The sequence below is a fragment of the Lytechinus pictus genome, chromosome 15, assembly GCF_037042905.1.
Source record: "Lytechinus pictus isolate F3 Inbred chromosome 15, Lp3.0, whole genome shotgun sequence".
In the NCBI taxonomy this organism is placed as follows: domain Eukaryota; kingdom Metazoa; phylum Echinodermata; class Echinoidea; order Temnopleuroida; family Toxopneustidae; genus Lytechinus; species Lytechinus pictus.
Window position 1 is genome coordinate 27,972,944 of NC_087259.1, and position 24,796 is coordinate 27,997,739.

General features: G+C 35.8%; 1 protein-coding gene across 1 annotated transcript in view; it reads right to left on the reverse strand.

Annotated features, from left to right (window-relative positions):
* LOC129277530 (DENN domain-containing protein 1A-like) overlaps positions 1-24,796 on the reverse strand; it is a 54,086-nt gene that overhangs the window by 24,523 nt on the left and 4,767 nt on the right. The window contains exons 2-12 of the mRNA XM_064110058.1: positions 20,825-20,889; positions 20,226-20,319; positions 10,947-11,060; positions 9,936-10,104; positions 9,251-9,307; positions 8,496-8,557; positions 6,817-6,865; positions 6,125-6,271; positions 4,858-4,959; positions 3,453-3,575; positions 708-809 (exon numbers count right to left, since the gene is read on the reverse strand). Coding sequence (XP_063966128.1) covers positions 708-809; positions 3,453-3,575; positions 4,858-4,959; positions 6,125-6,271; positions 6,817-6,865; positions 8,496-8,557; positions 9,251-9,307; positions 9,936-10,104; positions 10,947-11,060; positions 20,226-20,319; positions 20,825-20,889 — 1,084 coding nt within the window. The remainder of the gene's footprint in view (positions 1-707; positions 810-3,452; positions 3,576-4,857; positions 4,960-6,124; positions 6,272-6,816; positions 6,866-8,495; positions 8,558-9,250; positions 9,308-9,935; positions 10,105-10,946; positions 11,061-20,225; positions 20,320-20,824; positions 20,890-24,796) is intronic.

Consider the following 24,796-nt stretch of genomic DNA (forward strand, 5'->3'; position numbering starts at 1 on the left):
TGGTTTGGCCTTAGCTTCAAAAGTGAGCAGGACTTTGAATCAATACTGTCATCATCCTCATCATTACAATCATAATCCCCATCACTATCATCATGAATTTCATATAAATAAGTAGATTTTGAGATTATCTTGAATACTGTTATGATAATTATATCATATTGGATAGCTCAGAATGGAATACCAGAAATATTCCAAGAATTCTGTAAAATATTCCATGAATCGCCGATGAGTGGAACATTGGCCCTAATGAGTGGAATATTTCTGGTATTTCATAAAATAAAGCCATCTAATATAATCATTATCATCTATCCCACCCCCCCCCCAAAAAAAAGCAATTTGATTTAACAAGTCATATCATTTATCTCATTATGCCATTATCACTTCATAGGATCAAATTTGGTTGTTGACGTGCGACTTGCATGTAGTTCATTATGACGTCATTGAGCGTAGTTGTGCTTTATGCTGCGCATCGCATTGCTTTCATTGTTGTACAGGTTGTATATTTCACGCATTCGCAAACGCGCCCTGAACTGTTGAATATGCTCTCATATTCAATAGCAAATTTTGTATAGGATCCTATGGGATATTTGTCGGATTTCTGTCCTTTTTAGGGATACGCTCTGGTACTGCACGGGCTATTGATGCAGACCAAAATGTTTTCTGCATCGCTAAAACACTCTGTATAGATGATAATAGATGATACTCACCTGTGCAAAGTGTTGGAGCTGAAGTACTGTATTCCTGAATGCTAATTCATGTCTGGAACCATTGGTTACAAATGCATCTCTGTCAAATACAATTTCTCCATTCTAAACACAAAGAAACAAACAAAATTATATGAGACATGAATATAGCATCAAATATTGTTAAAGTGCATAAAGAAGAATATAATTAGTAAACACCCCCTAAAAATTACTTGAACTAAAGTTACATCATTATTCATGTATCACCTGTCACGATCAGTAGTAGATCATATCTAACGTTTCTCAAGGAAAATAAAAATCATGAAACATTCTCTGAATATGAGAGGTCAAATAAATAATTAACTAGAAAAATAAGAGACATGTGAAAAATTTAGGGACAGTGATTTTCCGCGATCGCGGAAAACGGACGGAATTCACGGAAAGGGCCTTTTGAAACGGAAAGTGGCATTTCAAACGGAAAATCATGGTAAACATATTTTTCCTCAAAATACACAGAACAGCAACAGAAATTACTCCAAAATCTCAACAAAATATGAATATAAAATGGCCACAAAACCCCAGAAAACTCGATCTCACTTCGCTACAATCATGACAATTCACACATCGTGACTGCACTCGATATCATCACACTCGATCGTGCCCACGCCCGTACCCGGCCGGCCGGGCGCTGGGTTAAAGGACAAGTCCACCCCAGAAAAATGTTGATTTGAATAAATAGAGAAAAATCAAACTAGCATAACACTGAAAATTTCATCGAAATCGGATGTAAAATGAGAAAGTTATGATATTTTAAAGTTTCGCTATTTTTCACAAAACAGTGATATGCACAACTCAGTGATGATGTCCATCACTCACTATTTCTTTTGTTTTTTATTGTTTGAATTATACAATATTTCATTTTTTACAGATTTGACAATGAGGACAAACTTGACTAAACCATATAGTATTAGACAATGCTAATTCCACATGTTCAGGGAGGAATTAATCATTGTTTCACTTGACAATGAGGAGAAAATTAGAATATTTCATATATCACATAATAAAATACAAAAGGAATAGTGAGTGGATGACGTCATCAGTCTCCTCATTTGCATACCGACCACGATGTGCATATAACTGTTTTGTGAAATTAAGTGAAACTTTAAAATTATTTTATTATTTTAAATCCGATTTTGATGAAATTTTCAGTGTTATGCTTGTTGGATTTTTCTCTTTTTATTCGAACCAACTTTTTGTTGGGGTGGACTTGTCCTTTAATTGGGCTTTACATGCACACATCGTTCGAACAACACGGTCGTGTGTTGCTGCCCTTTACGTTCGAAGATGTAACAGCACGATATCAAGGTTTTAAAATCCAAAATGGCGGATAGGCGAAAGTCGTTGACTGCTGATAACGATGTCCAAAAAAACCCAAACTTATCGATGAAATTTCATTTGACCGTAAAATAATGCTAATAATGTGAAAGGTGAGGATGTATTCATGTTACATGTGTATGTCAAAATATTTTGTGCACCCACATAGATCCGATTAGAACAGATTCTATTGCGTTGTTGGTACAGTGGCAGATACAAAGTTTGCATTCTAGGAATTAATCCTGCCAGGTACCCATTCACCTCACCTGGGTCGAGTGCAGCACTGTGTGGATAAATTTCTTGGTGAAGGAAAACACGCCATGGCTAGGATTCGAACCCACAACCCTCTATTTGAAAGGCAAGAGCCAGAACCACTAGACCACAGTGCACCCATATATCTATATACCTATGGACGATTAGTAGAAATAAGTGATGAATTTAGCTCTTTGTGAGAAGGAACTTTGAACATGACAATATATTTAAAGGTATAAGAACATGTGTCGCTTTATTTATTTTAATCATCATCCATCATTGCCCTTTGCCCCATTTACCTCAAACAAATAATAAGATCAAGAATAATGGAATACCTCTAAAAAAAAGTGGTTCCCTATAGCTACCAATGATGTCAACCAGTGTCATCTCTTTCCCCTATACCCCCTCCCCTCCCCTCTCCTCAAACAGTAAGGTTAAGAATATTGGAATACCTCTAGAGTAAGTGCTTCCCTATAGCTATCAAGGATGTCAACCAGTGTCATCTCTTTCCCCTATACCCCCTCCCCTCCCCTCTCCTCAAACAGTAAGGTTAAGAATATTGGAATACCTCTAGAGTAAGTGCTTCCCTATAGCTATCAAGGATGTCAACCAGTGTCATCTCTTTCCCCTATACCCCCTCCCCTCCCCTCTCCTCAAACAGTAAGGTTAAGAATATTGGAATACCTCTAGAGTAAGTGCTTCCCTATAGCTATCAAGGATGTCAACCAGTGTCATCTCTTTCCCCTATACCCCCTCCCCTCCCCTCTCCTCAAACAGTAAGGTTAAGAATATTGGAATACCTCTAGAGTAAGTGCTTCCCTATAGCTATCAAGGATGTCAACCAGTGTCATCTCTTTCCCCTATACCCCCTCCCCTCCCCTCTCCTCAAACAGTAAGGTTAAGAATATTGGAATACCTCTAGAGTAAGTGCTTCCCTATAGCTATCAAGGATGTCAACCAGTGTCATCTCTTTCCCCTATACCCCCTCCCCTCCCCTCTCCTCAAACAGTAAGGTTAAGAATATTGGAATACCTCTAGAGTAAGTGCTTCTCTATAGCTACCAAGGATGTACACTAAACCAACGGCATCTCTTTCCCCTATATCCCCTCTCCTCAAACAATAAGGTAAAGAACATTGGATTACCTCTAAAGTAAGTGCTTCCCTATAGCTACCAAGAAGGTAGACTAACGTCTTGAGAAAGGACCTAGCAACACCATCGCCGCTCACTTGACTTGAATTCTTCAGGTTGTGTTTCAGCTGCGTCACCTAATAATAAAATCATCAAGTTAACATCTTAATCATTTTTAAAATAACAATAGTTACTTACATTTAAACAGCGCTTCATACATTGGTTTCTAAGCGCTTTACATTGTAATTATTATTACCCCGGTCATAGGATCCATCACTGTTCCACACATAAAGTGCACCATCTCCACTCCCCGGGGAGTATCCTGGCCAGGCAATTGTTTATCGGTGCACACGTGCCAATCTATTCACATTGACGTTCACATCCCACTGGGTGCCCATTTAACACCTGGGTGAAGAGTGACAAACGTGGATAAGTGCCTTGCCAAAGGACATTAGCGCCAGGTGGGATTTGAACCTTCGACCCTTGTTTTAAGAGTCAAGTAATTGGACCACTACACCACGACACCTCCACAAATAATGGATGCGAGTTGTAGTAACAATCTCAAGATAGGTTGAAAGAGTATCAAATAAAATGGCCACCTAAGTGTTTGGATGAGCCATCTAATTCTGGTAGCAAATGTGTTATTGCTGAGAAATGGGGAATACATGTAAGCAAGGAATTTAAGCCCAGGGGAGTGTTTCATCAAGATTTTCATCCGACAAGTTGTCAGATCTGACATCTTTCTCTGATGTTGATTGGCTGAGAGGTACTGTTACTATGGTAACTGTCGGATAAAATGGGACTTGTCGGATAAAACGTCCGACAAGTCCTTTCATGAAACGCTCCCCTGGTGTAGGATCTTTTTCCAATCAATAATAGTTTTATTAAGAGAAGATAAACAAGAGAAATAAAACGGTTTGGACATTCTTTTAAAGATTCTAAATTAATTAAAGTTATTAAATGCCTAATGTTTCAAATTGTGAAGATACATACAACAGAGATGCCACATAAAAGTGAGGAAAATCATCTAGATTGACCTCTTTCCTACATGAAAAAGGTGTTTTCTAAAGCTGGAAATATGTTGAAAAAGTCTGGATTCAGGGTATAAAAAGCAGCAGCCCTGATGCAAGGTGCTCCCCCATATATTAGGGAAAAAATAGTAAAAAAAACATAAAAAAAACACGTGATAAAGCTTTGTGAATATTCCATGAAACTTTATGGAATTCATACTTTATGACATATGTTGAAGCTGCTCATATGTGATTTCACAAATTAAAAGTTCAAATACCCATACAATTGTTATTCTTCAGTGGATTTTCACCAAATCCTTCCTCAATGTGTTTTTGCTCTCTTTTTTGCATTCATTATAACCCACTTGAAATAATTGTTGACTTCCCCCTTTAATTGTGTTTTACTTACTGCTTCAGATGGAAGTACTTGTAAATCATTGAAAGGTGTGTCTATTGAATTATTATCAGCATCGAGTATCACCACTTCATTTAATGCCATGTGCTTCACTTTCTGAAAAGTGTCAGGAAAAAACAACACTATATCATCATTACATAAACATATAAAGGATGTTGAAGGAGTCACAACAAATTGGTCAAGCATTACAGAAAGTTTCTAAAAGCATAAACAAATAAATTAATCAATCATCTGGATTATGTAACATTTTTGTTACAATTCTTTTATTCAGAATTTTTACTGGTTTTAAAATCTATACATCATTACTATTGCTTTTCCTGTCATCCAGTATAAAATCGTGGATTTCCATCAATAAATATGATTTGATATCATCTATTATCTGAATACTTTGGAGTGCTGAATGAAGACCTCTCAGAAATGACATCAATTCTGACTTCCTGCATGTTAAATACATTGATGTCAAGTCATTAGTATACAGACTTTGTCTTCATGATTTTAGTAGCTGTATGTTAATTTTGATTAAGATTTGTTATGTGGATATTATATGACACCTAGATAGATCCTTGTCATTTGATTGGTTGTTTGATATCCATCATTTAGCCCCTTTAACAATCACATCATCTGTGCAATTGTGGATCCATTCATCGTTTTTGATCCATACGATTTTGACCATTGTACGTGCACTGAGACCACCGGCGCTACACACCCGTGGTTAAAAACACCTGTGTTTGAAGTGCGCATTTTGTCAAAGTTATAAATGTCAGATGACAAGGATCTATTTTTAGGTGTCATATAAAACAAATAATGAATGTCCTTTTCATTCGTGCAATGGGCAGAATACTTCATTTGCTGAAAGATGAAATAATGATCCATTCAACTCGGCTACGCCTCGTTGAATGGATCATTTCATCTTTCACCTCATGAAGTATTCTGTCCACTGCACTCATAAACATTCATTATTTGTATATTCATGATCCCTAATATTTTGTAGGTTTGACTAATTCATCCATATCGTAATGCTCTCAACCTCGGTGAAGTAAGCGGTTACTGGCAGGGAGGAATTTCTAAAACAAAGAAGAAGCTGTCAGCACCAATATCGGTAGCCTTGCTTGGCTTAGCCGAGATAAGTATAGGAAGAGTGCTATGAGAACCTCGCAAGGTGGATATATGTGCGCAATATAATTATTTTCTATCACTATGATTATTATTAATCTGAAATGATTTCATATTTCATAAATTATATTTGATTTGATTTCCATACCTCCATGAATGATGAATGTACACCTATGATGAATGGCATTGGAGCTGAGCAGTAGTCTATTAGATGTGATGGAGTCACGGGAATGTATATATGCTGCCAGTGGAGGGGGTATAACAATGAGACTGCACCATAGACACACGCTGTTAACTGTAATATAACAATGAAAAAAAAAATATTTTTACACCACCATATATCAGGTATAAATGTTGTGATTTCAGTGTGGATAAACGGGATCAAAGAACATAAATGAAAACATGAAATGTAGTCTCTCTTTAATTAATATTGATTCTTTTTTTTCCAGAAGTAAATTCATATCAAACATCATCTACCAATCACAGAGCAGATGTTGGTTCCGGATGGAACTAAAGCCTTAAATAGAACATCACATTACAAAGAATTGTCAGTGTTATTTACAGGTACCTTTCATCTGGCCGATTCTAAACAGAGCCAAAATCGCGGGTTTGACCTGTAGTAGATTCTTTAATTTTTGCCAATATAAGAACTGCCCAATCCCAATTTTATAGATGTTATAAAGTTGTCTATAATAAAGAAATCATACTATTTACATACATTGAATACTGAATACTTTGACACTTTTAACTGTAAACACAAATAGTATAATGAAGATTCTTTATTATTCATTTAGACAAAAAGATATCCTTTAATATATCAAAGAAACATTTATGCCTTACCCTGTGTAATTTCTCTGATGTAATTAGAACTCTCCTTTCATGTAATAAACTGCAGAAAATGAAAACAAAAGGTGATTTCAAAATAAGCAACAGTGTTACTTTTATCACAGCTAATATTTTCGAAATTACAATTACATTATTCCAAAAGTTTCACAAAGAAACAAAAGCTTTTGTTTGAAACAAAAGCTGCTGAAAAATTAAATAGCTCTCATTTTAAAATCAGTACAAATTAAACATATACAGACTAGAAAAAAATTTCCAACCAAAATTTTAAAACTCAATTTCCCTTTTTTTTCTTGCATGTGAGTATGGATATACAGTACATTTACCCACGATGCATCTACAAAATAATGACTTGGCATTATTGTTTCCATAATAATGGATTTTATAAGAGGGTTATAGAAAGTGATATAAGTCCACCTGCATAAAAGTGGCAATAATGGTAATTTTGTAATCCGATGGTAACTCCCATGGAATCCTTGATTTTGACTGGCTACTGAGCAATACTACCATGGAAGTTAATATTGGATGCCAAAGTTAGAATAATCACAACTTTTATGTGAAAAGGCCATGAAGAATCAAACATGGACATTCATACTATAAATCTAAATTTATGATTGTTGTATCAGGGGTGTGTAACAGCAAGATTGAAATGAAGAAAGGTGTTATCCAACACACATGGCTCCAAGACAACCAGAAAGTGTACTAAAGCCACATCATTGGCTGGTCACCTGACCTATAAACTTGGTTTAAGTCCTGGTATTCGGTCCAAGCTGGGAGATCAAAGACAGAGTCACAGGGTCGGTTTATAAAAAAAAAACTTAGCATAGATTTGCACATTAGACCCGGGCTAAGGGCAAGCCAATAAACAGCAGAATAGGAACTCTGGACCTGCCTTTACTCCATCTGTGCTTATTTCATTTAGCACATAAAGTCACTTGTTAGCACAGCACAGTGATTGCATAATCCATAACTATGTCAGTCAGTATAGCGCACCCAGAACCAAGTAAAGGTCAAGTCCATCTCAGGAAAATGTTGATTTGAATCAATAGAGAAAAATTAGGCAAGCATAATGCTGATAATTTAATCAAAATTGGATGTAAAATAACAAAGTTTTGACATTGTAGACTTTTGCTCATTTTTCAAACATTAGTTATATGCACAATTTAGTCACATGCAAAGGAGAGAGCCAATGATGTCCCTCACTCACTATTTCTTTTGTTTTTTATTGTTTGAATTAAACAATATTTCAATTTTTACAGATTCGACAATAAGAGCCAACTTGACTGAATCATAAAATGTTAAAGAATGGTAATTCCACATGTTCAGGGAGAAATATAACTTTGTTTCACAGGACAATGAGAGGAAAAAATTCAAATATTTCTTATTTCACATAATAAAATACAAAAAAATAGTGATGTCCTCAGTTCCCTCATTTGCATACCAACCAGGATGTGCATATAACTATTTTGTAAAATTAAGCGAAACTTAAAAATATCATAACTTTCTTATTTTACATCCAATTTTGATGAAATTTTCAGTGTTATGCTTGTCGGATTTTTCTCATTTTATTCCAATAAACTTTTTGATGGGGTGGACTTGTCCTTTAAAGTAAGGGCCTGAATTCACTTGCTAGTGTGAGTGTGTCACTCAGATGGTGGAATATGAAGGGTACATACCTAACAAATAGGATGATCATATTTTCTGGAGTTACTGCACTGAAATACTCTGTCATATTTATCTGTAAATGGAGAAATAAAAAATCAGAAACATTTTGTTAAAATCACTCTTGATATTTCCTTTCCCCCTCCCAATTTTACAGATTGAAAAAGTCTGTTGAATTATAGCAGATATACATGTAGGATAAAGATAAAGCGATGACATAAAAAAAACCATAGAGAAAGAGAGAGCAAGACAGAGAGTATGTCTTCTTGATCTTGTGTTAGAATTTGAGAACAATATTTAAACCAGAAAATAATAAAGATGAGTCAACAAGTGTCAATGTGGTCTGAATGTCTGTTATAATACAAATAGGTACCTGGTGTCATGGGCTATGCAAGACGATCAACGTTCATAGACAAATCTCAGAGAACTAATATTACACTATTGCCTAAGATGTTAATGCTTAGTCTACATGCAACCTAGTCGTTGCAAACTCCAGGGGCCTGTTGCAGAAAAAGTTTAAATGCAGGTCAAAATATCAAGCGCAAGTCCCGAATGCAGGTGCTTCATTGGCTGAAAATCAAGTTGCGCAAGATTTCTTTAGTTGCGTTTGATCGCAACTCTTTCTGCAACGGGCCCCAGGTCAGACAAACCCAATGGGCAACAACCTACATACTGCTCTATCTTGAGCAAGCATGCACATCTATCAATAAAGATATGATTTCTTTGTCATAACTTCTTCTAACTATACTTTACTTTAAACGTAACTTACATTTTCAGGAATACTAGGCAAGATTCGTGTGTCGTCTGGGCAAGTGTGAAGCATTTCCTGTATTAAAGCCAAATACAGAAAATAAATTTAACAATTAAATGGAGTCGCAAAATGATAACATGCACAATTCTTCCAAAGGTCACAAACGCTGAACACAGATAAAGCATTAAAAAAATATAACATACATGTAATACATGATTGTAACTGCTGGTCCAACAGTTTAAAATATTAATTTTGAATGCGACAACATTTGAAGAGCAATAATATACAGCACTTAACATCTCTTTACAAGAAGTCTCCAAGCACACTACATTAAGTGCAGCAAAATTACCGTGGCTTTTAGCTGAATTACTTTTACATGCTCAGTACTTCAAGGGATAGATTCTTGCTAGGTATCAATTTACCTCCACTTGAGAGCAGCACAATGTGGATCGATTTCTTGCAGAAGGAAATTATGCCATGGCTGAGATTCAAACACACGGCCCTCTGTTTCAAAGTCACAAGACAAATCCATTGGACCACAATACTCAAAAAAAATTTGCAGTAAATGTTTTTTTTTTTCATAATCTTCCCAAATATCATGGAAAGGCTGACGGCTCACAATGATGCTTTCCATCATTAACAAAACTTTTCTTTGTCTTTCCACAAATACAAAAATGCTGAAAGCATAGAAGTATGAACTTACCGATGTGTTACTACCTTCGCTAACTGTGATTCTGAGTTGTTTACCGGGGCCGGGTACACTGACTTTATGAAGTTGGTCCAAGAGGGCGGTAGCAGCAGGTTCACAGCTACTCTTCAGACTAGCAAGCTTATTGAGTATTTTATAGAAGATGTCAAACCATGGCAAGTAACTACAGGTGTGGTGATGACAAAAAACGATAAAAGATAATGTGAAATAATAATAAATGGTTATTGATTAAGATATTTTCAAAATCTATGGGAAGTCTTCAGAGCAGATAATGTATCATTTGCACTTTTATTGGAAATGAGAGTAATTACCAATGAATAAAAATAGAGTTCATCATTTTAGGACCAGAGTTCACTCATTTCCGTCAACTCAAAAAAATATATACCCCAATGCAAGAATATACAACTGTACAAATTGTTTTTAAAATCGTTTCATGCATGCATGACAAAGATGTTGTATCCACTTGGTCTAGAAGCAGACATTCTAGTTCTCAGATTGTCTAATATCATCATGGCTTAACCCACTTGGTCTACCATCAATTTAGTCCAAAACTCCATTGGTCTAATACTCAATTGGTCTGTATGTCATTCAGTCTCCACTTCGTCTACTTTATACTTTGTCAAATGAGAACAGTTCATCCATAAATTAAACATAGGTAATTAGACAAACTGGTCATGTGGTCCAGTGGTTAGAGCATTGGACTCATAATAGCAAAGTTGTGAGTTCTGCCATTGTCTCCACTTTGATAAAAAGACCTGAGAGTAACATCTGTTGTCTATAAGGTCAGCCACTATGACTGATTAACCTAGACGTTAATTGTTTCCTAGGTAATTGGTTATATACCAGCTTAGTGTTTACCAGCAAAATGCTGTCCTGTCGAGTTCCTACGGGAGTTACCAGAAACAGAAACAAAAGTGGGCTAAATGGCAATTAGAAAAATATTACCAGACAAACTTGGTGTAAATATAGACCGAGTGGCAATTAACGGATGGAGAGCATACACACCTGAGGATGCATATTGCTGTCTTAGCTCCCGGAGGATGTCTACAGAAACCAAACCTTTGTAAATTATCTATCCCAGTCAGAACAAATGTGAAGAGTTGACCCGCAGGATTGTACCTAATAAAGAAATAAAATTTGATGGAAGTATTATATTTGAATACGGAATTAATTCACAATAACTAAAATTGGGGGGGGGGGATGGGGGGTGCAATGTATGCTTAGTCCCATGTGTTGCTAGGTTAGTGTATGAGGCCGTTCTCATTACGCTTTCTAAAACTAGTTTACTGGAAACCAATTCAGGAAACCAGTTTGATAGATTGCTTTGCTAGCGTTCCCACTTGATCACACAAAAGTGGTTTTCAAAATCACTTAACGTAAAGCGCTCTTGTTGCTATGGAAACGCTCTCAGTGGGGTGACACGTTGCGCGTGAAATTTGAAACCGCAGCATAAGCATTCTACACCTGTCATGTGGAGTAGCGCGCTCAAAATGTGCGAAGATCACTTCCCGAACAATGGTTGTGTCCTCACTTACGCTAAAACCAGTTTAATGAGGCAAAGTGATCTTGAAAACCACATCGCGAGGTGGTTTTCCAAACTGGTTTGGAAGATCGCTTCGACCGTTCTCACTACCCGTTAAACTAGTTTCCAGTAAACTAGTTTTAGGAACGTAGCGAGAACAGCCTCTATGAATCCGCTATTTCACATGAATTCTTGAAGCCCCCACTTCAAGGCTAATAGTGTGTAAACTCCAAACAACTACCGTGGACGGCTTCATGTTGATTGGCTGTTGAGCACTGTTTCTATGGTAGTTGTCATATTCAATGGGACCAAAGAAAGTCAAAATACAATTATACTGTCAAGGTATTGTTTATAATTTTATAATACATGACAATTTCATTACATATATGTACTTCTATCAGGCACTACGAAATTTCACAGTTAATGAGGAATGTGAAATATTACAAGATGGATTAAATTTTTTTTTTACCTGATGGGAATGGTAAAAATAGATATCAGATATCCAAATGTTTACAATCCACAATGAATAATACATTCCAAATGGACTAACTGTAGGCCTACATACATTTTTCTACAACAAAAAACAATGCTATGAAAAATGCCCTCTTTGCAATGCATTTTTCCCAAAGTCATCAATTTGTGGATATATTTCCTGCATGAGCTCAGAGACTAGCTGAATAGGATTTACAGGATCATAATACAAGGCTACAATATTGCATAGTCTGTTAAAACAGACTCAATTGAACAGAATTCTCCCCCGTTTCGAACTCAGTCACAATGCATTTTCAATCAACCAAAGAATGCAGAATCAAATTAGACATGTCAGTTGTGTGACTTGGGTTCTGACTATCGTTCTGTACCTTGACACAACCAAACCTTCTTCAAACAGACATTTATTTTTATGACCTGCAAAAGAGTGCTTGAACACAACTATATTTTAATCTAATCCCCTTCAAAACCACAATTCTAGGATCAACGTAGGAAATACATGTAACCAAGGGAGATGGATGACTTTGCCTGGCCATTTCAGGTCAAATCGCCCCTAAATATCCTCAATTACCTTATCCTTTGGGTGGGATTTTTTTTTTCAGAATTGCCCCAAATCTGCAACATTGTTTTTTTTTTCAAGAATCTTTTATTATACATCATTAACAGCCAATGTGCACTGCAGAACTATTGACAAAGTCCAACACAAACATGCAAAATTTGTGATTGTAATTATTGTGTGATTTTTTTTCTCCACAAGTAGCCCCCCCCCCCCCCACCATGAAAATAACAGCTAAAATTAGTTCAATAATAGCCCCAATTCTGAAATGAAAATAGCCCTTTAAACTGAATAATTAATTCCTACCACCCTGTCAGGATGATATATGTTCACTTGAATGTAACCGATAGTTTACATAGACATGCCAGCTATTTCATGATCAGCAATTGTTCTGATGAAGTTCCTGGATAAGTTATATGTTGCATGAGCGATGATCAGATAATAAATCAATATTTGCTGATTTATGGCCAGGGAGAGAGCTGAAGATTATTTATTATTTCCGTATTTGCTATATTTAACATAAACTATCATGTAGATCCATTGCAGCATGGTACATTAGGCCTACAGTTTGAAAAGGGATTTTATTCTGCAATCTTAATTTCCAAATCAAATACAAATCTTTTCTCTTTTTTTTTTTAGATTTGAGAATAAAATAAATCTACATTGAGTCATGCATTATTATAACGATGACCCCATATTTTTAAGAAACAAAATCATGCCTGACAAATGACAATATTGGAGGAAATATTGAAAACTATATCTTATAAAATAAAATACAAAAGAAATTAAAGTGTGAGGTCATGATTCATTGGATCCTTCATTGGGATACGACATGTTTTGCTTATCATCTGTGTTTTGTGAAATTAAGGAAAAAAAAATCATAAGCCATTTGGATTTAAACATCCAATATTACAGTGCAGTGTTTTGTTTTCTATCATATTCAAATCAATTATTTGATGGGGTACATGTAGATTTTCTACATACTCAAAGGCTTTATGTTCTCTATCTCAATAAATCACATTATAAAGGTAATACATTAAACCACTTTGCTTCTACATTGGGAGGGATATTTTCTGATATTAGATGGATGTAGCAGGTGGATATTTGTTAAACATGTATACTGGTACATGTAAAGCTAATTCCAAGAATTCCATAAGAGTAGTGTGTTGAATATCATTGAATTAATATTTATATAATATTGACTGGTCTTGAGGGGAACATCAAATATATTGCCAGCAAAAGAATCATATTGGCCCGAGTCTTTAGACGAGGGCAATATGGGTCTTTTAAGGCCATAAGGGCAATATATTTGATGTTCCCCGAAAGAAGGGCAGTCAATATTTTTATTATCATCCAAATCAGATATCTAGAGCAACAAGTGGAATGCCTCTGGCCGTCTCACCTGCATCACGCGATTCAATATAGCAGCAGTGCTGATTTTGAAAACTACTATAACTCGCACAAGATGTTCAGTGATACTTGGTTACTCTTATTTCCACGTTTTATGAACTAGACCAATACACTTATAGAGATATGATGGCAATTCAACAAATACCCCCAACGTGGCCAAAGTTCTTTGACCTTACATGACCTTTGACCTTGATCATGTGACCTGAAACTCGCACAGGATGTTCAGTGATACTTGATTACTATTATGTCCAAGTTTTATGAACTAGACCAACACACTTTCAAATTTATGGCTGTAATTCAACAAATACCCCAATTTGACCAAAGTTCATTGACCCTAAATGACCTTTGACCTTGATCATGTGACCTGAAACTTGCACAGGATGTTCAGTAATACTTGATTACTATTATGTCCAAGTTTCATGAATCAGATCCATAAACTTTCAAAGTTATGATGGTAATTCAACAAATACCCCAATTCGGCCAAAGTTCATTGACCCTAAATGACCTTTGACCTTGGTCATGTGACGTGAAACTCATGCAGGATGTTCAGTGATACTTGATTAACCTTATGTATAAGTTTCATGAACTAGGTCCATATATTTTCTAAGTTATGATGACATTTCAAAAACTTAACCTTAGGTTAAGATTTTGATGTTGATTCCCCCAACATGGTCTAAGTTCATTGACCCTAAATGACCTTTGACCTTGGTCATGTGACATGAAACTCAGGCAGGATGTTCAGTAATACTTGATTACTATTATGTCCAAGTTTCATGAATCAGATCCATAAACTTTCAAAGTTATGATGGTAATTCAACAAATACCCCAATTCGGCCAAAGTTCATTGACCCTAAATGACCTTTGACCTTGGTCATGTGACGTGAAACTCATGCAGGATGTTCAGTGATACTTGATTAACCTTATGTATAAGTTTCATGAACTAGGTCCATATATTTTCTAAGTTATGATGACATTTCAAAAACTTAACCTTAGGTTAAGATTTTGATGTTGATTCCCCCAACATGGTCTAAGTTCATTGACCCTAAATGACCTTTGACCTTGGTCATGTGACATGAAACTCAGGCAGGATGTTCAGTAATACTTGATTAACCTTATGGCCAAGTTTCATGAACTAGGTCCATATACTTTCTAAGTTATGCTGTCATTTCAAAAACTTAACCTCAGGTTAAGATTTGGTGTTGACGCCGCCGCCGCCGTCGCCGCCGCCGTCGCCGTCGCCGCCGCCGTCGCCGTCGCCGTCGCCGCCGCCGTCGGAAAAGCGGCGCCTATAGTCTCACTCTGCTATGCAGGTGAGACAAAAATCATGATAACAGTGATATCTTTTAAGAATAGAGTTCTGTTGTGTCATGATAATATCAGTGTCTAGGCTCTGCACTTTACCATTATGACGTACTTGCAAGCGCCCAGATCCAGCGTTGTTTTTATTATGACGTAGAGTTGGTGCGCGGAACATTATGAAGCGTATCACTTCATTCGCATCCTCAAAGGCCCGGATGTGAGACCAGGGAAAATACAAAGGTATATTTTGCGTCGTCTGTGCATGCAAAGTCAATACAAACAATATACCTATCCCTTCCTGATAATAATAAAATACATGGAAATACGGTTTTGTAAATGACCAACTCAGATGTCTGATACGGGTGATAATACATACTAAATTACTTTAATGTTATACCACTGCTCACATTCTCATGGCATGATTATATTTCATGGACCAGTATGAGAAAAAAAAGGTCCATAGTCTTTGTTATCATAAATGCATGAATATGAAAAGGAAGTGTCTACCGGGGTAATAATATGTATGTAAAGCGCTTAGAGACACAATGTTATTATGTTACTACTAATATTATTATTATACATGTACAGGGTACTACATAACTGTTTAGAAGCACTTGCCCAGTCGGGCAAGTAAATTTTTAAATAGTTGGAATATACTTGCCCAAAAATCTATTTCACTTGCCCGAAAAAATCCTTGGAAAAAAACAACTTTACCTCTTCAAAGGAAAATTGTGCAGTTATTTTATAAACCATTGAACTTTTTCTCTCTTTTGACATGAACTGATCTACCTTGTTATTGCATTTCTTTTTCCAAAGTGATTTTATCCTGCCTGCCATGACCAAAATTAGGGTCAATATCATATCATATCGACCCTAATTATGGTCATTCTTCTGTGAGAATTTTGCTTGCCCAATTCGGGCAAGTAGTTTTGGTCTTTACTTCAAAACACTTGCCCGACTCTAACTTTTACTTGCCCCGGGCAATCGGGCAAGTGCTTATGTAGCACCCTGATGTACATGTATGGGGAAAACTGTGTACAAATGTCATTTTCTTTCCCGTGCATAGTTGGGACAGCCAATGTAGCTGGAGGTGATGACTAATATTGCTTTCTCTGTGGTAATTGATAAAATTAAAACACTAGATATCATCATTCATACATCGTTCGTACATTTCACGTTAAAATGTATTCCTATGAAAAATGATAAGATGTGCAATTCATTTTCAAAATAAAATTATAACACCCAATTATATTATAGTAAGACCACAAAACTATTTCATGAAAATTGTTCAGTGCTAACAAGTTCTCATCATTAGACAGTTTTAGTTACCACAGTAACAATCAGACACCTATGAATCTCAACCAATTAAAACCAAAGAAAGTTGCCAGATATCAGAACTTGTCAGACAATAACAACCTACATGTAGCTCCCTGTAGTACCAATGTACAATTTTTTTTAGAAGGACCTGCCTAGAACCTCTACTTTAATTTAAAAAAAAACACGAAAACAAATATAAAAGCCATACAAAGAGAGAGTGTCCTCATTTAGATTCCAAAGTACAATGTTCATGCTTTGCAAATAAAAGCAAGCAGAAAATATGTTGAGGACGTTGTATTACAGAATTAGCCCATAGACCCTTAGTAGCGTTCACTGAGCACTACAAAACTGTTTGTTTACATTTTATGTACCATATTGGCACATGCTTTCATATGGCAAAATGTCAAATGAACTTGTTTTTCAGAATAATTGTTGTGCCTAATAATTTGATACCCACTTCCTAGTAGGCCTAATATTTCATAAAGAGTTTGTTCCATCGTGGAGGTAGATGGTTCCATGTACTGTTTACATAAACAAACTCCTACGTGTACTCATATCAACCACAGATGTGTATTACATGCACCATCAATTGATTTGTTTTTTTTAATCATGATTAAAAATAACCAAATATAAATTGATTTTGGAATGAAGTCAAATCTACATGTACAAGTAAATAATAACCTATTTCAATACATTCATGTCATGCAACAATGCGATCAACTTCTGATCAAACTGAAAACTAAAAATTACATTCTTGAGAATAAATGTTGCATATTATTTTCAAATTCGGTGACACATCTTGATGTACATGGGGTGGGAAACCTGCTCTTAGGCTTAGCCAATCATATTGCAGGATTTCAGTAGTTTATAACATTAGATTCTATCTTAGCAAGGTTAATGAAACAGGGTCCCTGGTTCTAAATGGTTGAAAAATAGATCCTCTACAGTCTGTATAGAACAATACATGTCCATGGTCTGTCTGGTTATTATGTGAATCACCCTGAACAAATACATTCTAGCCTTTATTTCCTGCTCATTGTTGGGGGGTATTCAAAGCAAAGCATCTGCGGTATAGCATATTATTCATAAATAAAAAACGACTGAGAGCAGTGATTCCTAATGTATGCATGTGTTAGTTACAAGTCTGCCTTCTCTTGCATTCAATAGATGTGACGAGTATTAAATAGTCAAGAACTCCTTGGAGTTGGATGTACCCCCCCCCCCCTCTCCTCCATGGGTTTATATCATGCACCATTTATTTTCAAATTTCTGTTCCTACCAAGACAAGTTATAATCTCCCTCCACCTACTCTCCTTTTTTCTCTCTCAATGATTACTCCCCCCCCCCTTCTCACCTCTCAGGATCTTTATCATGCACCATTTATTTCTGTCCCATCCAACACAACTTACATCTCCCTTCACCCCCTCCCTTTTTCTTCCTCTCAATGACTAAAGATTCAAACATTCGATCCCTTCATCAATTAAATGTAATCTACCCTGTGGATTTCAAGAAACTTTCAGACACCTGGTGATATGTGTAGGGTTGATCTTTTCCTTTTTCTTTCTCTTTCTGGGAAATTCCAGCATCATGGATCTGCCATTCATGTCCATGACATTTCATGTCTGTTATGCACAAGAAAGGAATTTTCTCTATTTCATTGTTTAATAAAATATCATATTTCTCTTGTCTATAAAATGCAATATTTTTGTCTGATAAACTCAGCAAGAACTGTTTGAATACTGTTAAATTTTAACTACATATATGATGCTACGACACCATATATTACATGTTGGAATTTCCCTTCTTCCTCTGTCTCTCTATCTTTCTCTTTCTCTGTACTTGTCTCTCTATCTCTCTCTCTGACTCTCTCCCTCTCTTCCCCTCTCTCTGCCCTCCCCCTATAGAAACATGAGTCAGAGTATTTCCTTCAGCCTTCAACTTGTGCTCTTTGCCAAATTCAAGCTGTGAAGTCTCGAAACGATGTCAAGGCCCTATATCTATTTCAACATACACTACGTATGATGTACATATAAAAGGGCACTGCACACAGTGACGACAGGAATAGTTCATTCATGATGCATGTAGGCTTTAATACCAAACCACAGAAAAACTCCATTGTGGACCAAAAAATATAGACAAGGTGATTTAGACTCTAATCCCCCTAATGGAAGGACATTTGTGTTTGATAGCCCCACCTCTCCCTGCAGCTCCCCACCCCCCCCCCCCAAACGGATATTGAAAGTTATTCATTCTTTATTTCATGGGTATTCACACCAGAATCATCATTATTTACATGTACTGTACATGATTCATTTTACAATATTATTTACGTTGCATAGTTTAAAACTAAAGCAATTAAACAAATCATGAATTATAAAAAATCTAATAAAAATAAAAAATCATTTTTTCATAATTATAATACAGAATCTTCATCTTGGTGCATGAATAGCTGAGCAGGTGAAACTCAACTTTCTAATGCCATTGTTATTTTGTAACCATGGCAACAGGCAAACGGGACTACTGATGCAGGATATTGTTCCTTGGAATCAGGGTAACGCCAAAAAGCATCGCCTCTTATCACTCTGTACATCAATGATTAATTGCACAAACATGAATGACCTACATACTATGCCCAGATACACAAAATTAAAAGCACTGTTTACAGGTTCGGTCTACATGTTTTTCGTCATATAAAATTGTAATACTCAGAAATCAATTGTATGCTTGCAAATAAGCAAACTAGAAGACTGATGGCTCATACTCCTCTCCAAAGGACCTTGAGATGGGAATCAATGCCTAACTAAAGCGCAAAAGCACATCAACTTAGGTTATCTAGAGAGCCTGAAGCAGCTTGAGGCTGCTCTATACTGTAAAAAAAATAATTGGGAAGGTCTTATTCATATAGACCCTTACATGTACAATGCAAATTAATAGCTGTAAGTGTGAACAATGAATTGTCACACGTACCATGAGGATTAATTAAGTGTTAACGAGTGTCCTTGATCATCTCTGTAAACATCATCAACACGGTCATTGGATTGTCCATCTGGTTTGTTTACCATTATAAATGAATTATTGACAATGATTAGTCTTTTGACTTCTGGAGTAAATGAGAATGCCAGTCATTACATACTTCTACAATATCTCTTATCAGTATTAATGCTGAATGCTAGCACATAAACAAGGGAATATGATCACTTAAATATGATCAGAAAGAGAGAGAAAAAATCATTATTACTGAAAACCTTGATATCACTTCAAATACGGTTCATACACTATACAGTAGATCTACACATAATAATAATAATAATATAGAGTATTTCTAAAGCGCCAAATCCACATTGATTATGTGCTCAAGGCGCTGAAATATACTTGCTATATTACTATTACCCTAGCTGTAGCTGAGCGGCCATATAGGCGCTAAAGCAAAGATACATAAAGTCGCATATATTTTTACAGAAAATCGCTTTAAAAAAAGGCAATGATTAAATTTTTTGCAATGGTAATTTGTTTTGACTTGTGTTTTATATCCACACAGGGTGCGATTTTAAAAAACTACATGTACTAGCCATAAGGTAAAAAAAAATCATAAGCGATGCCAATTGTTGCCAATTAAGGGAGTGAAATATTATTATTTTATCCCTGAAGTTGTTAACCTGTAATTGGTAGAGTGAGGTAAGACTGTACATACCTGCTAAGATCACAAGGAAAACAGAACCTCGGTAATTCCTTGGCAGCCACCTCATCATGAAAGGTGGGTGGAAATGTAGCTACAATATGGGGTGCTGAAAGTGAAAGGTTTTACATAAAAAATTATATTAGTGTTTATTGTTGTTTGTTACAAGCAAGCATGCGCAGAACAATGGTTTAAGGTAGACGTAACCAGCTGAGCAAGTAGAGGCTGCATACTCATTATCATTATAAGTCACCATCATAATCATCATTTGTATCATTATTTCAAAGGTAAAAGAAGAATTTAATTTTCACATGCTGAAATATACTAATGATCTCCAATCCCAATAAAAGACCATAAATAGTAAATAATTTCATGAAGAAACAGAATAATAAATGAACAATTAATTTATCAAATAAATGACTAAATGGCTGAACAAAGGGCTGAATGAATGAATGAATGAATGAATAAATGAATGAACAAATGAATGAATGAATTAATTAATCAATCAAAGAATAAATAGATAAAAACCTAAACATTTCTAAATAGATACATGAATTGATTCACAAGTAAATTTAATCAAATTACTGTAAAGCAAATAAAACCTCTATACTCACCAGGGTTATCATCACTTGGAGCAGCTACTTCAAAGAAAGCCTCATACAGATGATCTGGGTTAGTCCTAGAATAAAAAAAAAAGAATAAAGAATTTAAAAAAAATATAAAATGAACTCATGAACTTATACAGGATCAAAAAGAAAATAGAACGTCTGGTTTCCTTTTTAACGACCTTCGAAATCAAGCATATTCAGGACATCCTGGGCTCAAATATTTATTGTAAACTTTTTTTCCTTCTCCTTTTTTGGGGTGGAATATTCATTTGAAAATTTTACAGATCACATGCTCTAAAGAATACGTTGAAATATATTCTATTGTTGGTAACAATAATAGCCATGCTGGAATTTAAAAGTGATTATGGCCTGGGTGATTTGAAGTCATGGGACAATTGAAATATTTGTAGACATGACTCAGTCTTAGTCCATGGTTAGGGACAAACTACAGTACATGTAGAAGGTCACTGGATAATATTTGGAGATACATGTATTTTCATATTTTTTAACCAAATAAATCTGTTTCTGTAGATAATGGAGCAATGAAATGGGAGAAAACATTTAGAGAAAAGTGTTTTAATTAGAATGTAGGGTGATTGTATGACACATAATTCTTATTCATTATCTACTTGTATTTCAAAATGATACCCTATTTTCTTATGTACATGTACTGCATTCCATAAAGAGTAGATTGGTATAAAAGTTGCAAATTATTATCTTTCAAAAAAAAGAAGGAAATATTAAAATATTTTTTCTTCTTTCTAATCAATCCTGAATCATATACATTGGATTTATAGGATACGATGCCAAGTGTGTCACCACTCACTCCCCAGCATCCCGGATGATCCCCCCCCCAAAAAAAAAAAAAAAAAAACTTAAATTGTTTGTCCACATTTTGCATTGATTTCACATACATGTGCACTAAATTCGAGACAACAGAGGGTATGTACCGGTATGTAAATTGTAATTCTAAAATAATTCTATTAACTTTCATGTACATTTCAACTTACATATTCATTCTAATTAAATGTATTTGTGTATTTATTAATTCAATCGCATTAAATTTTACAACCCATCATTCATTTTTAATTAATTTTACAATTACTAAAGGATCTGATTAGGCTGATTGATTAATTAATTTACTTACTTTAATTTGTTTATCCACTTAATAAATAAAGCATTGTTTATAATGTAGGTCTAACTGGTTGGTGCTCTAGATAAAGGAAAATCTTCATGTACATGTACTGTATGTGCAAACTGGATTGCCTCACCCTCTATGAACAGTTAATATGAAGACATACATGTACATGTAAAGGCACATGTTCAATATAAAGTTCATCTATTATACTCTATTCATTCATAACCATATTTAGTAAATATTTCTACATTAAACGATTTTCACCCCCAAACTTCCTCATTTAATGACAAAAATCAAAAATTTTAAAAAAGAAACCACATTAACCGGTGATCCACAGCAGTGAGTGAAATATAAAACAGCAATCCACAGGAAACATGCAAATAAAGTCTTCAAGCTTGAAAGAATATCATATAGGCTACAGTAGACTTTAAACTGAAGTTAAAAGACGAAGAAAACGTAAAAGAACACAAGTTTGTACATAATCATGGACCTACTACTCTGTCAGCGTAGTAGGTCCATGATATAATGAAGATCATACTAACAATGCAGATTAGATGTAAGGGAAATCCCCATGAAAACACACATGGCACAGTGCATTATGTTCAACAGTACAAACAATACCTCCAGTCCTCCACAATTAATTAGATTTATAGTACAAGGACCAATTCAATCAAACTAGAAATTATGCTCAATATATTGTATTGATGCAGGAGACAGAATTGCTGTCACAATGACACTCTAGTGCCATAGTTTTGAGTTGTTTTATTCCAGGGCTTCCATTAAATTGTCACAAAATCAAATTAAATCATGCAAGTTTTTATTGAAGTTCACATCAATGCAGAACAGGGGGAGATGGTTCCATAATACATACATGTAGGCCTACCAATTATGTGTACTTTTAAAAAGGTTGTCATATTTCTCTCTTACACTTGTATAAACTGCCCGGGGGGGGGGGGGCACTTCCATTGACGGGTGGATACCATGCACGACCATGGGGATACCCTTTTTTCATTATTTTAGTGTTTTTGACACCCTTATTACGTTACGTATGTAACATGCCCTATCTTGAAAAAGACATCCTTTTCACATGTTTTTTTCGTCGCGCATGGTATCCACTTGTCAATGTAAATGCCCCCCCCCCCCCCCCCGGGATAAACTGACACTCAAGTTGATATTAGCACACCATTAGTAGAGAGATCATGTTAGTGAAAGATGAGAGAAAAAAGCTATTAAAACAGGTGTGATGATTAACAAGTGCATCTAATGGTCATCACCAATCTAACTGGTTTATATTACAGAGTGGCTGGGATGTTTATTGTCAGGCCGCACAGAAACGTTCTTAATAGCGCTAACAATACGCTAAAACAGAGGCCATGTTACAACCAGTAATGTGACAGCGATGCCTAATGTTACAACAATGCATTACTCACACATTGAAATACATGTTCTGACTTCACAATCTGAAAGATGTGAATGGGCTCACTGACTGTTAGCACTGTTTAATAGGCTTACACAGAGCTGCCAACATTGGGATGATAGAATCCAGAAGATTTCGCGGAGGTATGATTTTGTGAGGGAGCGCACGGCGAAATGTCACACGGACGGGAGTTTTGGGTAGCAAAACTCATTAAGAAACAACATTTGATAGTATCCGACAGCTGTCTAAACCATAAAAACTTTTGGCACATAGATTAAATGCACATTAGAGAGATTTCATGAATTGTCTGTCATTGACTAAAAAAATAAGTTCAAGCTTCAGGCAATACAGTAGAACATAAAATGATTCATTAAAAGAATGCATTCAACATGAAAAAACCTTTATTGTCCAGAGGGGGAAAGGGCTGCAGTAGTGGAAGATGAGCTTGCCTGGCCCTGTAAAGACTTAGTTATATGTGGCCTGTTTAAAGTCTCTGAGGGCCGAGGGATTCCTGTGAAAATTGCCTTTTTGAAGCAAGCACGCACAGCCAGCCAGCGCCTAGCCTCTTGTCGAGGCCCTGTCGGCTGCTTTCCGAGCGAACATGGCAAAGCAAGGGAGAGAGCGAAGCAGAGCGCCGCGAGACAGGGCCTCTTGACATCTGACCCAAATTTCACCGACTTTCTTTTGTTTTTTATTGTTTTTACCAATTCACCGACCAAAAACTGGTCGGTGAAAATCATCCAATGAGAGCGCGAGCTGCTATGACGTCATATTAAATATTCATGAGCTCATCTTGAATGGCGACCCTTGGATTCTTGGCGAAGAGTGACGACGAAATATCAAAGAGCGCTGAATATGACTCTAAAATGCTGAATATTGACCGATTTAAGGATTTGCAAGTCGATGAAATTAACTCTGCACTGAAAGGACGAGATGTCTTTGTAAATCTACCCACAGGATATAGTACACAGCTCCTCGTCATAATATTTAAGGTTACCAAAAATTTTCTGTAGAATCTGATTTTTTGTGCTATTTCCCCTATTTTGAGGGTGCTGAATATGAATCTGCTTGTTGCCAAATTTATAAATGCCGTCTTCGACTGTTGCCATGGCAACGGATTAATTTCTCAAAAATAGCATGTATTCCCCTGTAAATGGTAGATAAACATGATATAAATTAGCCATTTGATTGAATTCAAGGTTCCAATTAAATGCAAATGAAATTCAAAATATTTAAGATCATCAAAATGGTTCCAATTGGCCCATTGCCATGGTAACGGCTCATTTTTCCTCCAGAAAAGTTAAAATTTTGATTTAAAGTTGTAGAATCTGTGTTTTGTTTCATTTTCCCTGCATTTAGGGTGTTAAACATAGGAGTGGTTTTTGCTAAATGTATAAATACACTCTCATTCCATTGCCATGGC